The 25,199-nt window shown below is 37.4% G+C and overlaps 1 protein-coding gene across 6 annotated transcripts in view; it reads left to right on the forward strand.

Annotated features, from left to right (window-relative positions):
- FGFR1OP2 (FGFR1 oncogene partner 2) overlaps positions 1 to 16,507 on the forward strand; it is a 32,774-nt gene extending 16,267 nt beyond the window's left edge. For 5 of the 6 annotated variants that reach the window (XM_067695977.1, XM_067695976.1, XM_067695978.1 and 2 more), the window contains 4 exons: positions 7,609 to 7,751; positions 10,109 to 10,222; positions 12,670 to 12,783; positions 14,485 to 16,507. In XM_067695977.1, coding sequence (XP_067552078.1) covers positions 7,609 to 7,751; positions 10,109 to 10,222; positions 12,670 to 12,783; positions 14,485 to 14,622 — 509 coding nt within the window. In that variant the 3' untranslated portion in view covers positions 14,623 to 16,507. The remainder of the gene's footprint in view (positions 1 to 7,608; positions 7,752 to 10,108; positions 10,223 to 12,669; positions 12,784 to 14,484) is intronic. The other variant, XM_067695981.1, reaches the window with a different exon arrangement.
- The last annotated feature ends 8,692 nt before the right edge of the window (positions 16,508 to 25,199 follow it).

Consider the following 25,199-nt stretch of genomic DNA (forward strand, 5'->3'; position numbering starts at 1 on the left):
TTGGGACCAATTACTATTTTTTAAAATGGGAAAAAAGGGAATTTCCTGGTGGTCCAGCAGTTATGTCTCTGCACTTTCACTGCCATGGGCCCGGGTTCAGTACCTGCTTGGGGAACTAAGATTCCACAAGCTGTGCGGCATGGTCAATAAATAAATAAATTAAATTAAATGGGAAAATAGCCAGTTAAAGTTACTTTGTGACATTTCTAGTCCATTATGCCTAAATCGTAGTTATTGCTCTTTTTTTTTTAAACATCTTCATTGGAGTAAAATTGCTTTGCAATGTTGTGTTAGTTTCTGCTGTATAACAGTGAATCAGCTATACATATACGTATAACCCCATATCCCCTCCCTCTTGCATCTCATTCCCACCCTCCCTATCACACCCCTCTAGGTGGTCACAAAGCACTGGGCTCATCTCCCTCTGCTATGCAGCTGCTTCCTACTAGCTATCTATTTTGCATTTGGTAGTGTATATATGTCATTGCCAATTTCTCACTTCATCCCAGTTTACCCTTCCCCCTCCCCATGTCCTCAAGTCCATCCTCTACGTCTGCGTCTTTATTCCTGTCCTGCCCCTAGGTTAGTTGGAACCATTTTTTTTTTTTTTTTAGATTCCATACATATCTGCTAGGATACGGTATTTGTTTTTCTCTTTCTGACTTACTTCACTCTGTATGACAGACTCTAGGTCCATCCACCTCACTACAAATAGCTCAGTATCATTTCTTTTTATGGCTGAGTAATATTGCATTATATACATGTGCCACATCTTCTTTATCCATTCCTCTCTTGATGGACATCTAGGCTGCTTCCATTGTCTGGCTATTGTAAACAGTGCTGCAATGAACACTGCGGTGCATGTGTCTTTTTGAATTATGGTTTTCTCTGGGTATGTGCCTAGTAGTGGGATTGCTGGGTCATATGGTAGTTCTATTTTTAGTTTTTTAAGGAACCTCCATATTGTTCTCCATAGTGGCTGTATCAATTTACATTCCCACCAACAGCGCAAGAGGATTCCTTTTCTCCAAACCCTCTCCAGCATTTATTGTTTGTAGATTTTTTGATGATGGCCATTCTGACTGGTGTGAGGTGATAGCATCCTTTCATGTGTTTGTTGGCAATCTGTGTATCTTGTTTGGAGAAATGCCTATTTAGGTCTTCTGCCCATTTTTGGATTGGGTTGTTTATTTTTTTAATATTGAGCTGCGTGAACTGCTTGTACATTTTGGAGATTAATCCTTTGTCAGTTGCTTCATTTGCAAATATTTTCTCCCATTCTGAGGGTTGTCTTTTCATCTTGTTTATGGTTTCCTTTGCTGTGCAAAAGCTTTGAAGTTTCATTAGGTCCCATTTGTTTATTTTTATTTTCATTTCTCTAGGAGGTAGGTCAAAAAGAATCTTGCTGTGATTTATGTCATAGAGTGTTCAGCCTATGTTTTCCTCTGGGAGTTTTATAGTGTCTGGCCTTAAATTTAGGTCTTTAATCCATTTTGAGTTTATTTTTGTATATGGTGTTAGGGAGTGTTTTAATTTCATTCTTTTACATGTAGCTGCCCAGTTATCCCAGCACCACTTATTAAAGAGACTGTCTTTTCTCCATTGTATATTCTTGCCTCCTTTATCAAAGATAAGGTGACCATATGTGCGTGGGTTTATCTCTGGGCTTTCTATCCTGTTCCATTTATCTATATTTCTGTTTTTGTACCAGTACCATACTGTCTTCATTACTGTAGCTTTGTAGTATAGTCTGAAGTCTGGGAGCCTGATTCCTCCAGCTCCATTTTTCTTTCTCAAGATTGCTTTGGCTATTTGGGGTCTTTTGTGTTTCCATACAAATTGTGAGATTTTTTGTTCTCGTTCTGTGAAAAATGCCTTTGGTAGTTTGGTAGGGATTGCTTTGAATCTGTAGATAGCTTTGAGTAGTATGGTCATTGTCACAATGTTGATTCTTCCAATACAGGAACATGGTATATCTTTCCATCTGTTTGTATCGTCTTTAATTTCTTTCATCAGTGTCTTGTTGTTTTCTGCATACAGGTCTTTTGTCTCCTTAGGTAGGTTTAGTCCTAGGTATTTTATTCTTTTTGTTGCAATGGTGAATGGGAGTGTTTCCTTAATTTCTGTTTCACATTTTTCATCATTAGTGTATAGGAATGTAAGAGATTTCTGTGCATTAATTTTGTATCCTGCTACTTTATCACATTCATTGATTAGCTCTAGTAGTTTTCTGGTAGCATCTTTAGGATTCTCTCTGTATAATATCATGTCATCTGCAAACCATGACAGTTTTACTTCTTTTCTGATTTGGATTCCTTTTTCTTGTCTGATTGCTGTGGCTAAAACTTGCAAAACTATGTTGAATAATAGTGGTGAGAGTGAGCAACCTTGTCTTGTTCCTGATCTTAGTGGAAATGGTTTCAGTTTTTCACCATTGAGGACGATGTTGGCTGTGGGGTTATGGCCTTTATTATGTTGAGGTAAGTTCCCTCTATGCCTACTTTCTGGAGAATTTTTTCATAAATGGGTGTTGAATTTTGCCAAAAGCTTTTTCTGCATCTGTTGAGATCATCATATGGTTTTTCTCCTTCAATTTGTTAATATGGTATATCACATTGATTTGAGTATATTGAAGAATCCTTACATTCCTGGGATGAACCCCACTTGATCATGGTGTATGATCCTTTTTAATATGCTGTTGGATTCTGTTTGCTAGTATTTGTTGAGGACTTTTGCATCTATGTTCATCAGTGATGTTGGCCTATAGTTTTCTTTTTTTGTGACATCTTTGTCTGGTTTTGGTATCAGGGTGATGCTGGCCTCGTAGAATGAGTTTAGGAGTGTTCCTCCCTCTGCTATATTTTGGAAGAGTTTGAGAAGGATAGGTGTTAGCTCTTCTCTAAATATTGGATAGAATTCGCCTGTGAAGCCATCTGGTCCTGGGCTTTTGTTTGTTGGAAGATTTTTAATCAGAGTTTCAATTTCAGTGCTTGTGATCTGTCTGTTTATATTTTCTATTTCTTCCTGGTTCAGTCTCGGAAGGTTGTGCTTTTTTAAGAATTTGTCCATTTCCTCCAGGTTGTCCATTTTATTGGCATAGAGTTGCTCGTAGTATCCTCTCATGATCCTTTGTATTTCTGCAGTGTCAGTTTTTACTTCTCCGTTTTCATTTCTAATTTTGTTGATTTGAGTCCTCTCCCTTTTTTTCGTGATAAGTCTGGCTAATGGTTTATCAATTTTATTTATCTTCTTTACGAACCAGCTTTTAGTTGTATTGATCTCGCTATTGTTTCCTTCATTTCTTTTTCATTTATTTCTGATATGATCCGTATGATTTCTTTCCTTCTGCTAACTTTTGGGGGTTTTCTTGTTCTTCATTCTCTAATTGCTTTTGTTGTAAGGTTAGGTTGTTTATTTGAGATTTTTCTTGTTTCTTGAGGTAGGATTGTATTGCTGCAAACTTCCCTCTTAAAACTGGTTTTGCTGCATCCCATAGGTTTTTGGTCATCATATTTTCATTGTCATTTGTTTCTAGGTAATTTTTAATTTCCTCTTTGATTTCTTTAGGGATCTCTTGGTCATTTATAGTGTATTGTTTGGCCCCCATGTGTTTGTATTTTTTACAGTTTTTTTCCTGTAATCAATATGTAGTCTCATAGTGTTATGGTCAGAAAAGATACTTGATATGACTTCAATTTTCTTAAATTTACCAAGGCTTCATTTGTGACCCTAGATATGGTCTAGGAGAATGTTCCATGAACACTTGAGAAGAACATGTATTCTGTTGTTTTTGGATGGAATGTCCTATAAATATCAATTAAGTCCATCTTGTTTAATGTATCATTTAAAGCTTGTGTTTCCTTATTTATTTTCATTTTGGATGATCTGTCCATTGGTGAAAGTGGGGTGTTAAAATTCCCTACTATTATTGTGTTACTGTCGATTTCCCCTTTTATGGCTGTTAGCATTTGCCTGATGTATTGAGGTGCTCCTATGTTGGATGCATATATATTTACAGTTGTTACATCTTCTTCTTGGATTGATCCCTTGATCATTATGTGGTGTCCTTCTTTGTCTCTTGTAATAGTCCTTATTTTAAAGTCTATTTTTTCTGATACGAGAATTGCTACTCCAGCTTTCTTTTGATTTCCATTTGCATGGAATATCTTTTTCCATCCCCTCACTTTCCGTCTGTATCTGTCCCTAGGTCTGAAGTGGGTCTTTTGTAGACAGCATATATATGGGTCTTGTTTTTGTATACATTCAGCCAGTGTATGTCTTTTGGTTGCAGCATTTAATCCATTTACACTTAAGGTAATTATCGATATGTATGTTCCTATTCCCATTTTCTTAAATGTTTTGGGTTTGTTATTGGAGGTCTTTTCCTTCTCTTGTGTTTCCTGCCTAGAGAAGTTCCTTTAGCATTTGTTGTAAAGCTGGTTTGGTAGTGCTGAATTCTCTTAGCTTTTGCTTGTCTGTAAAGGTTTTAAGTTCTTCTTTGAATCTGAATGAGATCCTTACTGGGTAGAGTAATCTTGGTTGTAGGTTTTTCCCTTTCATCAGTTTAAATATGTCCTACCACTCCCTTCTGGCTTGCAGAGTTTCTGCTGAAGGATCAGCTGTTAACCTTATGGGGATTCCCTTGTATGTTATTTGTTGCCTTTCCCTTGTTGCTTTTAATATTTTTTCTTTGTATTTATTTTTTGATAGTTTGATTGATATGTGTCTTGGCTTGTTTCTTCTTGGATTTATCCTGTATGGGACTCTCTGCACTTCCTGGTCTTGATTGACTATTTCCTTTCGTATGTTAGGAAAGTTTTCAGCTATAGTCTCTTCAAATCTTTTCTCAGACCCTTTCTTTTTCTCTTTTTCTTCTGGGACCCCTATAATTTGAATGTTGGTGTGTTTAATGTTGTCCCAGAGGTCTCTGAGATTGTCCTCAATTCTTTTCATTCTTTTTTCTTTATTCTGCTCTGCAGTAGTTATTTCCACTATTTTATTTTCCAGGTCACTTATCCGTTCTGTCTCAGTTATTCTGCTATTGATTCCTTCTAGAGAATTTTTAATTTCATTTATTGTGTTGTTCATCATTGTTTGTTTGCTCTTTAGTTCTTCTAGTCCGTGTTAAACGTTTCTTGTATTTTCTCCATTCTGTTTCCAAGATTTTGGATCATGTTTGCTATCAAAACTCTGAATTCTTTTTCAGGTAGACTGCCTATTTCCTCTTTATTTGTTAGGTCTGGTGGGTTTTTACCTTGCTCCTTCTTCTGCTGCATATTTCTCTGTCTTCTCATTTTGTTTAACTTTGGGGTCTCCTTTTCGCAGGCTGCAGGTTCATAGTTCCTGTTGTTTCTGGTGTCTTCCCCCTGTGGGTGAGGTTGGTTCAGTGGTTGTGTAGGCTTCCTGGTGGAGGGGACTGGTTCCTGTGTTCTGGTGGGTGGGGCTGGATCTTATCTTTCTGGTGGGCAGGGCCACATCCGGTGATGTGTTTTGGGATGTCTGTGAACTTAGTATGATTTTAGGCAGCCTCTCTCCTAATGGGTGGGGTTGTGTTCCTGTCTTGCTAGTTGTTTGGCATGGGGCGTGCAGCACTGGAGCTTGCTGGCTGTTGGGTGGAGTTGGGTCTTAGCGTTGAGATTGGAGATCTCTGGGAGAGCTCTCGCCAATTGATATTACGTGCGGCTGGGAGGTCTCTGGTGGTCCAGTGTCCTGAACTCAGCTCTCCCAGCTGAACTCAGCTCTCCCACCTGACACCAGGACCGAGCTCCAAGACCCTGTCAACCACACGGCTGCTGTATTACTTAGGGTTCCACTAGGAAACAGCATGCTTAGCTGGGACTTTGAGGAAAAGGCAGTGAAGGCACTATTTCAGGAATGTGGAAGAAAACAACAAGGAATGTTGAGGCACCCACGGACTAGCAGCCATACCTACACATTTCCTGACTCACTCCATCTTCACTTCTTCTCCATTCTTGCTGCTATCACACATCTATTTTTTGTTTCTGCTGGGTCACACATCACTCTTTTTACAGTTGAATTTTATTAAATTGGAGAAATATTTTATCCTTTGCAGAGTCTCAGTTTCTCCATCCAGATGATGGAATGGATAATATCCTCTTCTCAGATTTGGATGAGGATTAAGATAGCATATTTTTAATGGACCTGACACTCTACATCTCCTCCCTTGTATCAGCCAGTAGTCTCAGTACTAAGTAATAAAACTATTTTAGCTTAGCTATGAAGGGCAATTTCATTTGTGCTATGTGACTCAAGCGTGGAAGACAGAGGTGCACGGTGCTAGCTGGAAGCCAGGCAGAAGCCTGAAGTCAGATTGCTCCCATGTGAAGTTAGCTGGAGCCCATGCAGAACCAGAACCACAGACAGCTGAGGGCAAAAGGCTCTGATGTGGTGATTAAGAGGCGTGTGATCAAGGTAGCTCCCCAGATAGAGAGGATATTTATTGCTCTTTATCCTTTCCTACATATGAATGTCTACCTTACTTGGATCTTAGACTCTCACCCTCAGTATCCAGCTTGCACCATTGTCATTACCTATGAAATAACTCAGTTTCATTCTCGGCAGTCCCACCACTTTGGCCCACAACTTAGGTGTTCATAGTCTCTTGCCTGAACTGTCCTCATTGGTCTCCCTGATTTCAGTGTGTTTTCCCTCCAGTCCATCTTCAACACAGGCATCAGATTGATTTTTCAAAAATATATCTGATTATGTTATTCTTTTGCTTGAGAACCTTCACTGTGTACTATTTTCTTATCCATCGTCCTTCAAAGTCGACTCCAAGCCTTCTTTTTTGTATTCTTCCCATACTTCTCTTCTCCGTGAAACCTTTGCTCTTGTCACCCTGAACGATTTCCCAAACACACCATCCAGTTTCATGCCTCCCTGCTTAGAATGCCCTGTCGTTTATTTTTCATTTCAAGGAATGCAAGTTGATCTCAATACCATACTTCTGTGAAGCTTTCACCAATTTTTCCTCACAGACTTTCTGTATGTATTTGGATAGAGCTCCACTCTACACTTACCACATTGTATTTTAATTATTTATGTTTTGTTTTCTCCACTAGACTCTGAGCTTTATGGCCTTTTGGTATTCCTAATATAGAGCATGATCTGATACTTAATCCCTGTTCAGTAAATATTTGTTAAAATGATTTCTCAAAAACTGAGTTTAAAATGGTCATTTTGAGAACTAATAAAGGACTCCATTTGGTATCATTTCTTTCTTTTTTTTTTTTTTTTTTTTGCTGTACGCGGGCCTCTCACTGTTGTGGCCTCTCCCGTTGTGGAGCACAGGCTCTGGACGCACAGGCTCAGCAGCCATGGCTCATGGGCCCAGCCGCTCCATGGCATGTGGAATCTTCCTGGACCGGGGCACGAACCCGTGTCCCCTGCATTGGCAGGTGGACTCTGAACCACTGTGCCACCAGGGAAGCCCCAGTATCCTTTATTTCTATGTGGCTAGATTTTTGTACCTCATATTTTCTTTTTAAAATACCCCCTTTATAAATTGCTTTTTTGATTAATGTGGAAGAGAATACCTTGTACACCCTGAACTCAAGTTTGAATAAAATATACTGTTGTTTTTGATAGAATTACGTACATCCCTGGAAGAACATCAGTCTGCCTTGGAACTTATAATGAGCAAGTATCGAGAGCAAATGTTTAGATTGCTAATGGCTAGCAAAAAAGATGATCCAGGGATAATAATGAAGTTAAAAGAGCAGCACACCAAGGTAATCCTTTCTGTAAATATAATTTGAAATAGAAAAGGAGGACAATTGGTTAACTTGTGTTCAGATTTTTTAAAAAAATCATAGGAATCTTACTTACATGATATTGAATACTTCTCTTCTTGACATTTTCTTCTTATTTTTTTCATGTTATGTGTCATTTTCTGTTTGATTTACTCTTCTAACTCCCATTCTTCCCTAGTAGCTTTAATATATATTAAAAAATAAACTTTATTTGGGAAATAAAGGTAAGTCTGTTCAATTCAAAATTATTTTTATAAGGTTATCTGCTTGTAAGAAATACTTCTTTTAATTTGTGTATTGATATCTCTTGCAAAAATGAAAATTAAATGCTTAAAACTTTTTTAAAAATCTGAAAACAGCTAAAGGTAGATTTGTTTTTCTTAAGACTATTTTCTGAATGAGGTTAATTCATCCAGACTATAGATACTCCTGATTATTAATGGTAGTGCCATGGTGGGGGGAGAAGACATATATATGTCAAATATATGTATAGATTTATGTATATATAAAATACATTGCCTCCCCAACCCCCTCCTCCATCACATATCACTTAATATCATTTCTAGAGACAGAGCTGAACTAATAGAAATTAGTGTTTTTCCTGCTGTTCATCGTACTCATTCTGATCCCTGTGTTTACTAGCACCTGTTTTGAAAACAGGTAGAATAGTCCTTTTCCGTTTATGTTTTATTTTAAACTGATTTTTAACTGCTGGTGTGAAATAAAAATATTAGAATAGATTGTGACTACTAGGCCATTATCTGTATTGGATAATGGTGAACTAACTATTAGTTATAACTAATATTATTTAAGAAATATTCATATAACATTTTTATCTTTCTCGATTATTGAAACACTTTTTAGATTCCTTAAAATATTATATTTCTTCCATCTTGGTGCTTGTAGGTATTTTAAAATTATTAATTCTATTAAAATTAAATACCTAGTGAATTGCTTTAATATGTAAATTCAACTCTACATATTAAGGAAGTTAGTAATCGACAGCTCTTGTGTCAAATAGTAAAACAGTAAAAATAAATGTGGCTTTAATATTATCTAATTATGTTATTCATCTCCTATCCAAAAAGAAACCTTGGATAGTTAAATGGCAATCTTTTGACTATAAACTGTATCTATTGTTAATGAGATCATTATAAAAAGTTTAATTTTAAATATATAATTTAAGAGGTTTTTTTAAGGTACAAATATGAACTGACTTAAAATTATTGGTAAGATAAGTATAATCTTGAGACATTCCAAAAGGACCTTATGTTTAACAACTTAGATTTTTTTAAGATCTAAAGAGAATGCGCTGGCAGACTAGTGCTTAAGAATAAGGTACTGACGCTAGCTAGTCTCTTGTGGTAGCAGCTATGTCAGAAGCAAATGTTTTCTAAAACACATTAGATTTTACCACTCATCACAGCTGTTTTATTAATTAGCAAAGTTAAACATTTCTTAAGATAGCTGTAAATCATCCTTTTTCAATTATGTCAATTGAATTCTTCATCTAAGTGCTGATTCTTGCCTTCCATGAAATGACAGTTCAGTTACTTGTTATTAATTCTAACTAATACATTTAATGTTTGTGATTTTGATTTTTCCCAAAAAGGAGACACTTTGATTCAAACAGATATTTATTAACACTTGCACTGGCTTAGTTATTATTAATAATAAGATGAATGAATAAGTTTATTACTCTACCATAGAAGCTTTCAGTGTATTGGGAGATACAGACACAAACATGATTATCTAATATAAGGTAGGATGTGATGAATCCTAAAATAGAGATCTGAATTATTACTGGAATACTAGAGGAAGCAAGGTTAGTTCTCATGAGGAGAATCTGGGAAAGTGGCAAGGAAAGGTAGCAAATCCATCTAAATCTAGCCTTGAATTAATTATTGGAGTCAACAAGCAGAAGTGGGTGAGCAGAGAAACTTGTATGATAAATATGAGCTTCCAAGATATGTTTAGGTACTAGTGCTCTGATATGCCTAAGCACAAAAATAATTTTATAACACATTTAGGGCTAATAAACAAAGTTACACGTAACAGCATTTTGGAGTAAGAGAACCTTTTGAGACTAGTGTAACATAGAATTTTGTCCTCACCTGGAAGTTTTTGAGCACACATTTAAAAACCAATAAAAAGTTTGAGGAGAACTCATTTTCATTCAAATACTCATTTTTACATTATTTTTGAACTGCTACCTTTTTGGAAATCTTAAAAAAACAAACATTTCAAACAGTTGGCTAACACGCATGAACTAACACATTCAGTTTTTCAATTACGGATAATATCCGTATTAACATTATAATGACTCTGTACTACAGATTGACATGGTGCATCGTAACAACTCCGAAGGATTCTTCCTTGATGCATCTCGACACATCCTTGAAGCACCTCAACATGGACTGCAGAGGAGGCACTTGGAAGCAAATCAGAATGTACACTAAATAAAACAGTCAGCTTTTGGGGTGTGGCTGGAAGGGGGGTCCATTTAAAAAGTTCTTTTACATTGAATTCTCCTCCCAAATTAAATCAGCAAATAAATGAAATTGCTTTTAAAAACGCTGTGCTTTTCATAGCCTTGCAAAAGTATTCAGTGTAGAAACTTTAAGTCTGTCATCAATTCTCTGTGTATTGTATTATACATAGCCTGTTAGATAATTGCAGGCTTTAAAGGTTCTTTGGGCCAGCCTTTCATGTTATTGTTCTTGTTAGCTATAGATGCAAAATTTTAGTAAGCTTCAAACGGTCATCCTCTTGCTGGACATCAAAGATGTTTTCTTGGTAATAATTTTAATCTGATTTTCTAAAAATTTTGTTCAATCAAACTATTAAATGAACTGTTTTAATTCAGATTTTCGATAGTTATAGTCCTTTAGTTTGAGTTCACAGTAAAATTGCCTTTGTTTAGGTGTTACTAAGTATAGCAGTATTCCCTCTCCATTGTGTCTATTGTGTTTTAACTGCCTTTTTTTCTTGAAAGGCATTTCAAGACAGTGCAAGGTTTATGTTGCTAGCACTTCTTGCCTTTAAGACAGTTTTGAAAGCACAGGTCTTGCCTTCTTGTGCCTATTAAGAGATCCATGACACTTCCCTGAAGATTTTATTGTAATAAGTGAACCACCCAGGAACCAGACCTATAAAAATACACTTCTGTTTGAAGTATTGGGGTTTTTTTCTTACAATGATTGTATTAAAACAGACTGTCCTGAAAAAATTAGTAGTTTCTTGTCTTCTTTCGTTTTAAAGGCAAGTAATTATCTGCTTCCTTGTAGTCGTTTAACCTAGGTCAGTGCCATAAGACACCAAATCATAAACTGAGAAAGCTGTTGGTATTCAAAATTTTTACTCATTACCCTTATTCAGTTTGCTGCTGCAGTTATCTATACTTAACTTGCGTTTAAACATTAGGTTCCCTTTACAGTGGGAGGGATTGTAATCATTTTTTTTAAACTACTACAGAATACGACAGATGTTTGTCTTGATATCATTCTTGCTATCATAATCTAATCCAGAGCTGTCCAATAGAACTCTCTGCAGTGATAGAAATGTTCTTTATGCTGTTCAGTATGGAAGCCACCAGCCACATGTGGCTGTTAAGTACTTGATGTGTGACTAGTGCGACCTGAGGGGCTGAATTGTTAATTTCTTAAAATTGTATTTGACTTTAAGTAATTTAAATTTAAATAGTGCCATAGTGGACAGCGTAATCTTTTATTTTGACTTCTTCCTGCGTACCAGCTTTTTATAGATTGTGTTAAAATAATATAAGGATCTGTATTTTTGTTGGTTAAGAAGATATTAAATGTGTGGTTTGCTAAAGATATTCCTATTCTCTATTATATTCCTTCCATAGTTTACTAGTTTTGTAGGTTTTGGGGGGTCTTGTTCAAATACTTTTTACAGAGTATATACAACTATTTAAGAGACAGTGTTTATTTGGGGAGCTATTAACTTTTATATTTAAGTTTTGTCCTTAGTATAATAAAATGACCCTCAGTTGCTAGTGAACAATGGTCTATAGAACTTGTTCATTTAAAAAAGTATTATTCTCATGTTTGTTGATTATAAACCTTTTGTCTGTCTGTTTCATTGACTGTAAGCTCCTTGAAATCAGGGAACATTTCTTAACAGGCTTCATATTCCTGTCACCTAGCACAGTGCCTGGCTCATCATAGGTATGCAAAAAAGAATAAGAGAATGAGATTGGAAGAAATTTATGCTACTTGCTGTGCCAAACAAATGTGGATGTCTATTTTATACTAAAATTATATTTTGAACAGTTTGCAAAGGCCATTTAATATTCAATACTTTAAAGAAGGACTCTGTTCATTTTACTCAATACTTATTATCTATTATGTACCTAACATTAAATAGTAGGCAAATATAAGCAATGTACAGTTAGTTCCTGCTCTCAATGAGGATTATAATCTAGAAGAGGTTCTGGATTGAATTGAGATGAATTTTTAGGCATGGAAAATACAGAAAATATTTTTAAATCATGAAGACTTCAGTGAGGAAAAGAGATTGAATGCTTATCTTTCCCATTACTTTGGTCAATGGGGTATGTAGGTGCAGAAAAGAAAGTTGCTGATCATTTGTGGTGAGAGGAATGTGAAATGAGTATTTTTCCTGTTTGTGGGTTTAGATATACTGTGCTGCTTATCCTTAATCCTAGTCCTAACAGAAATCTGACTTCAAAAGCACATTCATGGTCAGTCAACTTTCTTGTAAATATGTTTGATATATTACATTTATGTTAAATGGCAATGTAAAGATATTACATTCATATTAAGTGGCAATGCAGATTTTATAAAAAGGGGAGGATCCAAAAATTTTAAAAAAGTATTTCACTGATTCACAACTTCCATCTCTTTTTTTTCAGGAATTACAAGCACACGTTGACCAGATAACTGAAATGGCAGCAGTAATGAGGAAAGCCATTGAAATCGATGAGCAACAGGGTTGCAGGGAACAGGAACGAATATTTCAACTTGAGGTAAGTTTTAAATTGCACATGTAGATGAAAACTGTCCATATAAAGATTTATGCCAGAAAATATATCCCACTTTAAAATATATACTTTCTGGGGACTTCCCTGGCGGTCCAGTGGTTAAGACTTCACCTTTCATGCAGGGGATGCGGGTTTGATCCCTGGTCAGGGAGCTAAGATCCCACATGCCTCGTGGCCAAAAGAACCAAAACATAAAAAAAACAGAAGCAATATTGTAACAAATTCAATAAAGACTTTAAAAATGGTCCCCAAAAAATCTTAAAAAAATAATATATGTATGTATATGTATATATATACACACATACTTTCTGGGATACTAGTAATGTTCTTTTTCCTAATCTGGATACTGGTTATATGGGTGTATAATGCAAGACCATTTATATAGTAATGCAAGAGTCTAGGATCAATAGTAAACTTATACCAGTAATTGAGAAAATTGATTTTTTTTTATCCTGTGTCTCTTCTGTTATTAGGTGAATATACTTCTTCAGCTTAGTAATTTTTTTTAATATCTTTATTTTATTAGAGGTCACAGTGATGCAGGGAGAAATGGTTTCAGTCCACAAATCATATTCTTTGGCCACTTGTATTTTTCTGGGGAATATAAAAGCTTTTATCGCATCTGTCCTTTATTTTGTGGTAGCAGAAGCACAAGTCATTGTTGAATAACTGAAATCAGTAGAGTAGACCTTTATACTTTTAAAACCTTTCTTTTGAAATCATGGTGGAGAAATTGGTTATAGAGGGCCAAAAATGATTTCTCTAAGTGTACAAAGTTCTCTCATTCTTTATAACAAAGGTAAGCAAACTTTTTCAGTAAAAGGCCAGATAGTAAATCTTTTAAGCTTTGCAAACAGGCAGTCTCTATTGTAGCTACTCACCTCTGGCATTGTAATGAAAAAGCAGCTATACACACAAAAAATAAGATTGGACTCAACTGTGTTCCAGTAAAGTTTAATTTACAATAACAGGCCTCACTCAAGCCAGGCCATAGTTTGCTGATCTCTGCTTTATTTATACCATTGAAACTTAGAACGTAAGACCAAAGACAAAGCAGTAGAGAATAAATTATGAGAGTTATTTGTAAATGTCTAAAAATTTCTTGCAGTAACTAATCTAGAAGGAAAGGGCAAAGGCAAAGTTGTTTACCAGTGCTAGATTTGGTCACTTAACTTTCCTTCTAAGAAATATCACAATCTATTCAGCCAGCCCTGCTGCTGTTAAATTCCAGTGAGGGAAGCAAACCAGGCCTTGCCCTGCATTCCATGCTATCATGGAAATAATCAAATTACTAAAGTACTGAGAGCTTTTAGCCCCAGGGTATTATTCAGACTTTCTGAGTTTACACAAATATAAATCTAGGTGTTATTTTCTTACTGTGATTTTCTATACTGTGATTATAAAATAGGGCTGTTTCTGAGGTTCTGTCTACAGTTACAGCTGCATAAATAAAAAGGCTTTTCAGTGGTGGAAGACATTGAATACATGATTCCTACCTCTTTAAAAAAGTGTTCCGTGGATTCAAGTTGTCAACTTCAGCTGCATATATCATTTAATACATTTCTGCCAATAACAGTACTTGCTTTTTATTTATCATACCTTCATGTGTTTGGCTTTTCTTAAGATATGTTTGTACTCTTGTAGCCACCTCGGTGACTGCTTCTTTGTTTTTGTGCTTTCTTATAGCAAGAAAATAAAGGCTTGAGAGAGATCCTTCAAATAACTCGAGAATCATTCTTGAATCTTAGAAAAGATGATGTGTCGGAAAGTACATCTTTATCAGCATTAGTGACCAATAGTGACCTGAGTCTGAGGAAGAGCTGAAGAGCTTTTAAGTCTGTGAATGAATTAACAGAAAAATCCATCTCAAGCTGCCCTTTGTTTTATTTTTTATAATATGTACAGTGCACTGGCAATGACATTTTTAAAAGACAGCAACAAGAAAATGCATAGTTAATGGTCATAGACGTTATTCCAAACTATAATTGAAAAATAGAAACTAAGCCTTTGTTAATTGGTGAACAAGTTAAAGATTTTCACAGTGACTGCTGAATGTATCAAGAGCTTTCAGCAGTGCTGCTGGCTTTCTGGTTGACACTTGGATAAACATGAATATGCCCGACAAGTGTCTGGGAATTAATAGAAACATCCCAATTTTAAAATACAAAATTTGCCACAGTATTGTGAATGGAAAATCGTCATACTAAATTATATCCTCCCTGTATGGTGAAAGTTAGCAAGTAGCTTATGTACCATGAGACTTCAGCTTTAATGATTGCCTACCTACCTTCTCATTAATTTAAATTTTTGTCAAAGAAAGTTCAGTTTGAAAGACTTAGGAATGTTTTATATGCACCATAAATAAAAGAGGTAATTTAATTTTAGCTAATTTATCCTAATTAATACTAACAGTTGTCCATGATTTGCTTAAGTATATGAAATATTTCAGGAATGAAAGAGAAGGAATACTACTTTCTAAGAAAGAAGAGCTTATAAGAGACATATTTAGTAGGTTAAACTACTTCTTTGAAAGAATAAGTTTTGGTTCTAAATCAGTAATGGAGATGAGATTTTTCTCTTCTCTGTTTGATCTTTAAGGATATTATGTAGTTCATTTAGCTAACAGTTGAAATGTTTGATATAGCAAGATAAGTATGGTAATTTCAAAGTAAATTGGGAATTCCTCTGCCTCAAAACCTTTTTTTTTCCCTTAAGTAATTACGCTTAAGACATATAGAAACAGTAAGTTAAAATTAAAAAAAAATTTTTTTCTAGATCTATTCTTAAGTTCCATCTGGTTCTCATAACCTACAAGATGTTTCTTGTAACCTTTCAGTCAAAGGGCTAGGGGGTGGTGAGGGGGAAATCTGGATTTATAAGTATTTGTTTTATTTTTTACAGAATATATATCCAGTATATAAATTTTTAAAAGCTGCTAGAAATAGAAATGTGCTTTAACATCAGTTGAAATCTAAATTTTTCATGTTTTGTCGTGATTATAGAAGAAAAGGTAAGAGTGTCAAATATGATTATTAAATATACTGTACTCACATTAAATATATATTAAAAATAGCACAGTAGAAAATTCTACTTTGGAGTATATAATTTGTTAAAGTAATATTTACATGGTAACTTTTATGTATAATTTCATATATTGGTAAAATTCAAAACTACTTTTCACTTCGGAATTTTTTATCTTAAGTTTGGGGAAAGTGGGGTTGATGGGACTGATTGAATAGAAAAGGGCTAATGGCCCAAACATTAAATAGATTTCTTTTCTCATTCAGAGGCCTTAATTGTTATTTAGTAAACAAGTGACAGTTTTTATTTTTCAACTTTTCTGTTGGTTTTGGGGAAAGTATCCTTTAGTTTGATGCCACATTCATTCATAGAGTTTTTATCCCAAGTCAGAATTGAAATAAGCTACACAATTGAGAGTAAGTCTGAGGCAATTCATTGGGGCAGCTCTATTATAAAACATTACTTGATAAATAATTATTTTTGTAAACAGATAAGTTGAGTTAATTTATTCTTGGTCTTCTTACTTGGATATTATTTTAAGAACTTGGTGTTTAAAGACATTTATGTTATTATATAGCAAGTGTTCTAGCCCATACTTTTTTTTTTAAGCAGAACCTTAAAATTTATGTCTGAGAATATGTACTACTAGGAACCTATTTTATCAATAAAGATGAGCGATTAAAATTGGTATGGTCTCCAAGTTTATTTTTTCTTACCAGAAACTTAGTACTTAGCAACAGCTTCTATCTGTATTTCTTAGGAATTGGCCAGCAACTTATTGCTGACTTGGCAGACCTTTTGATCATCTGTGGTGGGTTTAATAGTGTCCCCCAGAAGTATGCCCAGGTCCTAACCTGTTGTACGTGTGGATGAGAGCATACTTGCAGATAGAGTCTTTGCAGATTTAAGGATCTCAGGATAAGATCAGCCTGGATTTAGTATGGGCCCCAAATCCAATGACTGTTGTCCTTATAGGAGAGGGGGAGATTTGAATCACACAAGGAGAAAGTCATGTGAAGACAGAGGCAGAGGGTTTTGCAAATCAAGGAGCCCTAAGGTTTATGAGGGGCCAGGAGAGATGCATGGAGTGACCTTGGCTCCCTCAGAGCCTCCAGGAGGGACCAACCCTGCTTGATTTCAGACTTCTGGCCTGTCAAACCAAAGGCTGATGTGAGAGCAAGTGAATGAATTTCTCAAATACTAACTTCCCCTAGAATATGTTCATTTTAAGACCTACCTCAGTAATTATAAGGTTTTTGTTCCTAGCTCATGCAGACTCTAGCATGTATAGAATACAAGAAGTGAAAACCATCTCTATTCAGTAGAAAGAAAATCACTGGTATCTATCATTGAAGGGATTCAGGAGGGAGAGCTGGTTTGGAAGAAAGGTTGAGTAGCTCTACTTGTGGAATGGGAAGTTGTCCTCTGTTGGAAAAACCTTCCGACGTTAATAAGCAAAATGAGAGAGTGCATTTTTTGTCTTCTTTTTCAGAGAAAGGCCTTCAATCCCATCCCTGAAATTAGTCCCCTAAAACAACGGTCCCCAACCTTTTTTGGCACCAGGGACTGGTTTCGTGGAAGACAGTTCTTCCGCAGACGGCGGGGGTGTCGGGTGGGGAGCTGGTGTCAGGATGATTCAAGCGCATTACATTTATCGTGCACTTTATTTCTAGTCTTATTACATTGTAATATATAATGAGATAATTATACGACTCACATCATGCAGAATCAGTGGGAGCCCTGAGCTTGTTTTCCTGCAACTAGATGGTCCATCTGGGGGGGATGGGAGACAGTGACACCCAAGTGTCCTGCTTATGTTCAATCTACTCTGTGATCTCATTTTGGTCACCGTCACTGCAGAAAACCCTGCTTCACAAAGACAGGATGCTGGAAATGGAAGCAGGCCTTTCGGTGCTTTTGTGGCAATCTCAGGATATTCCACCTTGACTTCAATCCAGAACGTATGGGGATTTGAAGTTGTCTCACGCATACTTTTAAGGCCACCGTCATTTGCGATCTCAAGCAGTTGATCCTCTTCTAGCACGGACAAAGTCAATTCACCTGGCTTATTCACAAATGGGTCACAGATCCATTCCTTCCCAGTTCGGGCTTTTGTGGTTAAGAAGTCATGCTCAAACTCTTGAAAGCTGAGACAGGTGATCATGCCCCAGCTGGGAGAAAGAAGGCCCTGGCTCAGTCTCTTTTAAAATCTCTGCTAATGTTTGAAACATGTCAAAAATCCCAATGTTCACTTGTCGCCCCCATAATTTCAGTTTGGCTTTGAAGGCAGCCGCTTTATCTGCCGACTTGAACACAGTTGTCATTCTCCCCTGAAGTGACATTGCATTCGTTGAGCAGGTTGAATATGTCACACAAGTAAGCAAGTTTTGCGACCCATTCTGTGTCACTGAAATGTGCTGCCAGTGGTGACTTTTTCTAAAAGTAATCTCTGGAGCGGCTCTTGTAAAAAAACTCTGGCCAGTAATCTACCTCTAGAAAGCCATCTCACTTCTGTGTATCGGAAAAGACGTGTGTGCTCTGCACCCATCTCCTCACAGAGCTGCGTGAACAGACATGAGTTAAGGGCATGTACTTTAATGTGGTTGATAATTTTAATCACATCCTACAAAACAGTTAAGTTCAGGTGACATTTTTCGGCTAGCCAGCATTTCTCTATGGATGACACAGTGCATAGACTCACATTCAGAAGCGACCTCTTTGACCTGAGTAGTGAAACCAGAAAGCCATCCAGTCATGGCAGCCGCTCTGTCTGTGCATATACCAACACAAAGTGACCAATTCAGTTTTCCTGATATGTAATCAATCATTCAAAGACTTGAATAGTTCTGCAGCTGTGGTGTTGGCTGGCAACAAAAGTGCACATAACATATCCTCATGCACATCCTCCTGAAAAATATATTGCACAAAAGTGAGTATTGTTGCCTTGTTTTCAACATCGGTAGACTCATCAACCTGGATTGAGGACCTCGGTGACTCATTAATCCTCTCTAACAAACAACTGTGCCTTAATATCCTCTGCTGTTTCATCAGTTCGTCTACTTATGGTGCTAGCCGAAAGAGGAACACGTGCCACCTTTTGAACTGCAGCCTCTCCTAGAAGTTCACGACAAATGTCCTTAGCAGCAGGCAGGATCAACTCTTCACCAATACTAAGGGCTTCTCAGCTTTAGCAATGCGGTTAGCCACTAAGAATGATGCTCTCAGTGCAGACACATTTGAGGAAGTTGTGGCCTTCAATAATTGCTTGTGTTCTTTGTGTTCACGGTTCGTTTTTGAGAAACTACAAAGGCTTGTCTTTTAATGCAGGGTGTTTGATCTCCACGTGGCGAAGCAGTTTTGAAGGTTTCATGGTTTTGTTGGATAGCCGGTCGCCACATATACACAGCGGGCTTGGAGGACGTGAATCACCTGTTGCAATGAACCCGTAATTTAAGTAGGACTCTTGGTATTTTCTTTTAAATGCAGCTTTCTTTTTGTTGGCAGTCTTAGAGCCTTCTGCTGTCTCATCATTGTGTCTTTCCCCTTTTCAAAGAAGCTCTCCAGCGACGTTTGGTTTTTACTCATTTTGGCTAGGGTTAGCTTGCGGGCTTACCAAAACTGTGACTGAGACAAGTGCGCAGTGTGGGAAAGAGGCACGGGTGGAAGTAGTAAATAAAATAATGGGTGGGCCACGCACGGACTAAAATACGTGTCGGATTCTGACTTAAAGCCTGCCCCCAGATGCAGCTTAATTGTCACTTGCCACTCACTGATAGGGTTCTGAAATGAGTCTGCAAGCAATTGATTTATTGTGGTCTCTGTGCAGTCAGACCTCTCTGTTAATGCTAACCTGTATTTGCAGCCACTCCCCAGCACTAGCATCACCGCCTCAGCTCCACCTCAGATCATCAGGCATTAGACTCATAAGGAGCGCACAACCTAGATCCCTCGCATGCGCAGTTCACAGTACGGTTCGTGCTCCTATGAGAATCTAATGCCGCCGCTGATCCGACAGGAGGCGGAGCTCGGGCGGTAATGCGAGCGATGGGGAGCGGCTGTAAATAGAGATGAAGCTGTGCTTGCTTACCCGCTGCTCACCTCCTGCTGTGCGGCTTGGTTCCTAACAGGCCATGGACTGGTACCAGTCTGTGGCCCAGGGCTTGGGTACCCCTGCCCTAGAACCTTAGGCCCGGCCCTAATGATACATATATTTTAGTCATTTTAAGGAATTTTGATACACAGATGGTCTCCAAATGAGACAGCTAGTTTACTTTAAAAAGTTGAGAACTGGTTCAATTCCTGAAAACACAGCCCATGGAGCATGGGGGAGCCAAGGCAGGCTTAGTAATGTGTCTCGCTTGCTTATTGCAGCTGCATTCATCTTCTTATCCTCTAGCCCTTTCCTCAAAGCTCCCAGATCATCCATCCTGCACCACGAGTGCAGGCAGGCCAAGCACATTCAAGCTAGTCTGGGAGAGAGAATCCATTACAGGAGGAGCCACGAGAACCTCATGGGAGACAGAATAGGCCTTTCACCCTTAAGGACTTCAAAAAGAAAAAAATTGTGGCCATGCTTTAACCTCCTTCCAGGGGAAGGCATTCACCCTTAGGGGCAGTAGAGTCAGGTATATTATTGTACTCATATGTATAGACTCTGGAATAGAAAGAATGATTCCGAGGGCCACAGCTTGTGGGTCACTCAAGTTCTGAACTACCTGCCAGGGAATGATTGGAAGGAATCATTAGGAATCACTAGGGTCTTGGAAGGAATGGAAAAAGAAAGGTAAATAAAGAGGTAAGGTGTGCTCCGTGCAGTTCTGTAGTACAGTTAAAATTTAATGAGGAAGAGAAGACTGACAATAAAAACGGAACTACCATATAATCCAGCAATCCCACTTCCGTATATCCAAAAAGAACCAAAAGCAGGATATTGAAAAATAATCTGTACTCCCAAATTTACTTCAGCTGCAGCATTATTCACAATAGCCAAGATAGGGAAACAGTCTAAGTGTCCTTCAACAGATGAATGGATAAAGATGTTGCATTTGTATGCAATTGAATATTATTCAGCCATGGGAAAGAAGGAATTTCCGCCATTTGTGACAACACGGATGGACCTTGAGAGCGTTATGCTTAGTGAGATAAGTCAGCAGAGAAAGACAAACACTACGATATCACTCATCCGTGTGATCTAATAACGCCAAACTCCTACTAACAGAGGGCAGAATGGTAGTTACCAGGGGCTGGGGGTAGGGGAACTGGGGAGATGTCTAAAGGTATGAACTTACAACTAGAAGATAAATACATTCTGGAGATCTAATATCCAGCATAGTGATTATAGTCAACAGTATTGTATTATAAACTTCAAAGTTGCTAATAAACTAAATCTTAACTGTTCTCACCACAAAAAAAGAAATAATCATGTGACATGATAAGAGATGTTAGTTAATGCTGTGATAATCATAATATATAAATGTATTAAATCAACACGTTGTACACCTTCAACTTATACAATGTTGATATGTCAATTATTACTCGATTTTAAAGAAAACAAAACAAAACCTGACAACGTCCTGATCTGGATCAACTGCTCAAAATGTCCAAAGCTGAGAATAGGAGAGCTGATTCCCACCAAGCACCAAAATGAAGGGCTATAATGACTGGTGGGCATACAAGTGAGACTCCACCGGGGCACCTCCCAAGTGAGAAGGGAAGGCCTCCAGGCTTTTGTTGGTGCTTTTCCTCCACTACATGGAACGCACTGAGCCTCCCTGGGGTCCTGCTCTTCCTCCAAATCTCCACTTAAATGTCACTTCCTCAAGGAATTCTTCCTCAGCATCTCAGATTCCACCCCCAATTCCACTGTAGATTTTCACTGCATATTGTTACTTCTTCTGTAACTATTTTAGTGTCTGTCTCACTTATCACACTCTAAGTCCTGAAGCAGGGACCAGGCCTGTATTGTTTGTCATCTTCTTCTAGGCCCCAAGGCAATGCCTGGCATTTAGGAACTCAACAAAATATTGAGTGAATGGGTGAAGGTGAGATCGAAATCAGACTATTATCATTCACTGTATTACGGTTATTAAAATTTTGCCCCTGGTGATGCAGCTTCATACAGAACTGCCAGCCTCCCCCGTGTAATGATTATGGGGTAGTCCCTGGTAAGCCCAAGTTTCCGCTAAACTTGAGCCCCTCTTTACCTCAATTTCCTAAAGAGTGGTCCTTGCAAACGTAGTGGCTGAAGTGCCCAGGTGTCTTTCAATCAACCATCAGGATAAAAGGACTTGTAAAGTGTACTAGTCTGCTAGGGCCGCCATAACAAAATACCACAGACTGGGGGGCTTAACAACAGAATCTTTCTCACAGTTCTGGAGGCTGGAAGTCCAAGATCAAGGCTGATTTCTTCTGAGGACTCTCTCCTCTGCTGGCAGATGGCCACCTTCTCACTGTGTCCTCACATGTACTTTGCCCCAGGGTCTCCGTATGTTCTAATCTTTTTGTAAAGACACTAGTGAGATTAGATAAGGGCTCACCCTAATGGCCTCATTTTAACTTAATTCTCTCTTTAATAAAGCCCTCTCTCCAAATACAGTCACATATTGAAGCAGTGGGAGGTGAGGGCTTCAACATATGAATTGGGAGGGGGGAACACAACTCAGCCCATATCAAAAAGGAAAACACAGGTAGCCTCCCTCCCAAGAAGGGCTGTAGCACAATGGGAAAGCCTCCACCCAGTTCTCAGGAGATTAGCCAAGAATTCTGGGGTTTTAATGAAGGTTAATAACAGGTATCAAGTACATCATCAAGGAGTGAACTTTATACCAAAAAATTCTTTACAAATGCTGCTGTGGAGAAATACTTATGGATACTGGAAATTTTAAGTATCTATCATGTACTTTGTAATGAACAGGAAATGGTCCACGACCAAAGAGAATTAACTTGGAAAAACATGTTTTCACTGTGTAAAGTTAATAACTCCCCAAAAGTAGAGATCATGGCAATATTAGGAGCATACGAGCTTCCTACCAATTCAGCAGCAGAAGAAAACTGAAAATAGCCAATGAATTACATTTTCATTATGACAGAGTATAAAGCACATTTGAACAGGGAGTTCTCAAATTTTGGTCTGGGCACAATTATTTGATAACTGTGACTTCATATAATTTACTCCTTGGTTAAGAATTGCCTCAGGTATGAAATAACATGATAACATGTTAAGATCAGTTAACATTATCTCTGAAGTTCACTCCTGGTCTAATATTCTAGCAATTTCTTTGCTAGAATCAGTTTTCTATCCCAATTTATATAGAACTCAATTGGTCTATAGCACCGGTTAGCTGCTGTGGTTTGGCAACCTAGTAGCTAATCTACAATAGGTTAATCAGAACCAAAACATTTAAATAGTAGAGCCGAGTTTCCAGCAACACTATTTTTCTTGTTTGACACAACTGAAGTACTAAAGATACCAACACAAACTAATGCATTAAAGACATCAGCTTTCCTTTTAACAAAAGATATAACTTTTTTTTTTTTTTTTTTTTGCGGTACGCGGGCCTCTCACTGTTGTGGCCTCTCCCGTTGCGGAGCACAGGCTCCGGACGCACAGGCTCAGCCGCTCCGTGGCATGTGGGATCTTCCCGGACCGGGGCATGAACCCACGTCCCCTGCATCGGCAGGCGGACTCTCAACCACTGCGCCACCAGGGAAGCCCCAAAGGATATAACTTTTAACACATTATCCCATATTTTGTTCATTTCCTATCATTCAATTTATACTTAAACTGATTTTTTTAATAAAGAATTGTTTGTCCAGATTAAATAATTTTGTTTTTATAGCTGTGAAACCGTCCTCTCGTGTCTTGTTACTTTGGTACAAAAATACAGTTGGTAAAAAATTTTATAAGAATTTTATAATAATGAGACTTCTTAGCATTTTTTCAAAATAGGTATTTATTATTAAAAAATTATACGAACTGACTTATTACTCACAAAAAAAATTAGCATGAAAAATTTTAAACAATATGTCTCCCCCTCCAAGAAAGTGTGTTTTGTCTTTATACTCTTTACTGTCAGTGCATTTTGATGGTATAGGAAAAAATTCACACATATTCCATATAACTTTGTTAGAATTTACAACAGTACAGCAGAATCCAGAATCCCTACAGCGAATTATTAAGAAAACACATTTTTTCTTCAAGTTTAAGTGTTTTTGAAGTTATATAAACAGTGAAGATTACAAAATAAATAGTAAACAAACACCTGTGTATAATTTTTCAATGCAAGAAATGATTAGTCATACATTTTTTCATTTTGTTTCAACCTTACCAGAACACTTTTAAGAGCGAAAGTTGAAAATTTTCCAGTTACCCGAAACTTCAGAAACCTACTGTCCATTGAAAACCTCAGAAAAGCAGCATCATGTAAACAGCGGTTAACTTACAAATGGGAATGCAACAACCACAACCGACCTCAAGGCCACTCCGGCACGTCAGAGTTCCCAGCTCTAAATGCAAGGCAGAACCTCCTCGGCAGAGGCTCTGACAGTTAAAAGGCCGTGAGGAGAAGGGATGCAGCCCAGGGCATCGGGCGCTTTCTCGTGGTGGAACAAAGTCAAAACTGAAGGGACTCTCCTTACAGAGTCCAAGTCACTGAAAGCAGCTCTATTAAACACCTGAGTCCTTTCTGACGCCCTCCTCAGCGCTTTACAACACAGACAGGACAAACAAAGGCTTCATGCACAGATTTTCTGAAACTGTGCCAATGCTCTAACAACTAATTTAGCAGAAAGAACTACAAAATGCAAATTTTTTAAAGGTTTCCCTATTAATGGGATTATGGATGAAGCTAGGAGCCAATCTGTCTCCTAAAAATAAAACAATTCATACGTCATCGAATACAGTTTCAATTAGAGATCAGCTGTCAACACTATTTTAAAAGGTCTTGAAAGAAAAAAAAAAAGGCCATTTTTTAATATGGAATATAAATAAATCATCCATATAAAAGCTCTATTATCTATATAAATGGAGCTACTTTCAAATAATTGGAATAATTTAGCTATTTAAAATACCATTTTAAGCAATAAAAGGCAAACACGAGGGGTACCTACTGAACTATACACTTAAAAAATGATCGATACAGTAAATATGTATTTTACCATAAACAAAAGAAGGGTACTTTTTGATAATATATAATACTAAGAAAGATGCAACTAAGTAATCAGACTGCTATCAGTAAGAAAATAATAAGAAATTAGTTTTCCCTGTTTTGTACTCTGAAGTTCAAAGGCCCAGTTTCAAATTCCCAAAGCTCCAAACAGAGTGACAAATAAAAGTTCAATCCAACCCTTAAATTAAACCACTCTCCGTGCCCTGGCCCCCG

This window comes from Pseudorca crassidens, chromosome 11 (genome assembly GCF_039906515.1).
Source record: "Pseudorca crassidens isolate mPseCra1 chromosome 11, mPseCra1.hap1, whole genome shotgun sequence".
NCBI lineage: Eukaryota > Metazoa > Chordata > Mammalia > Artiodactyla > Delphinidae > Pseudorca > Pseudorca crassidens.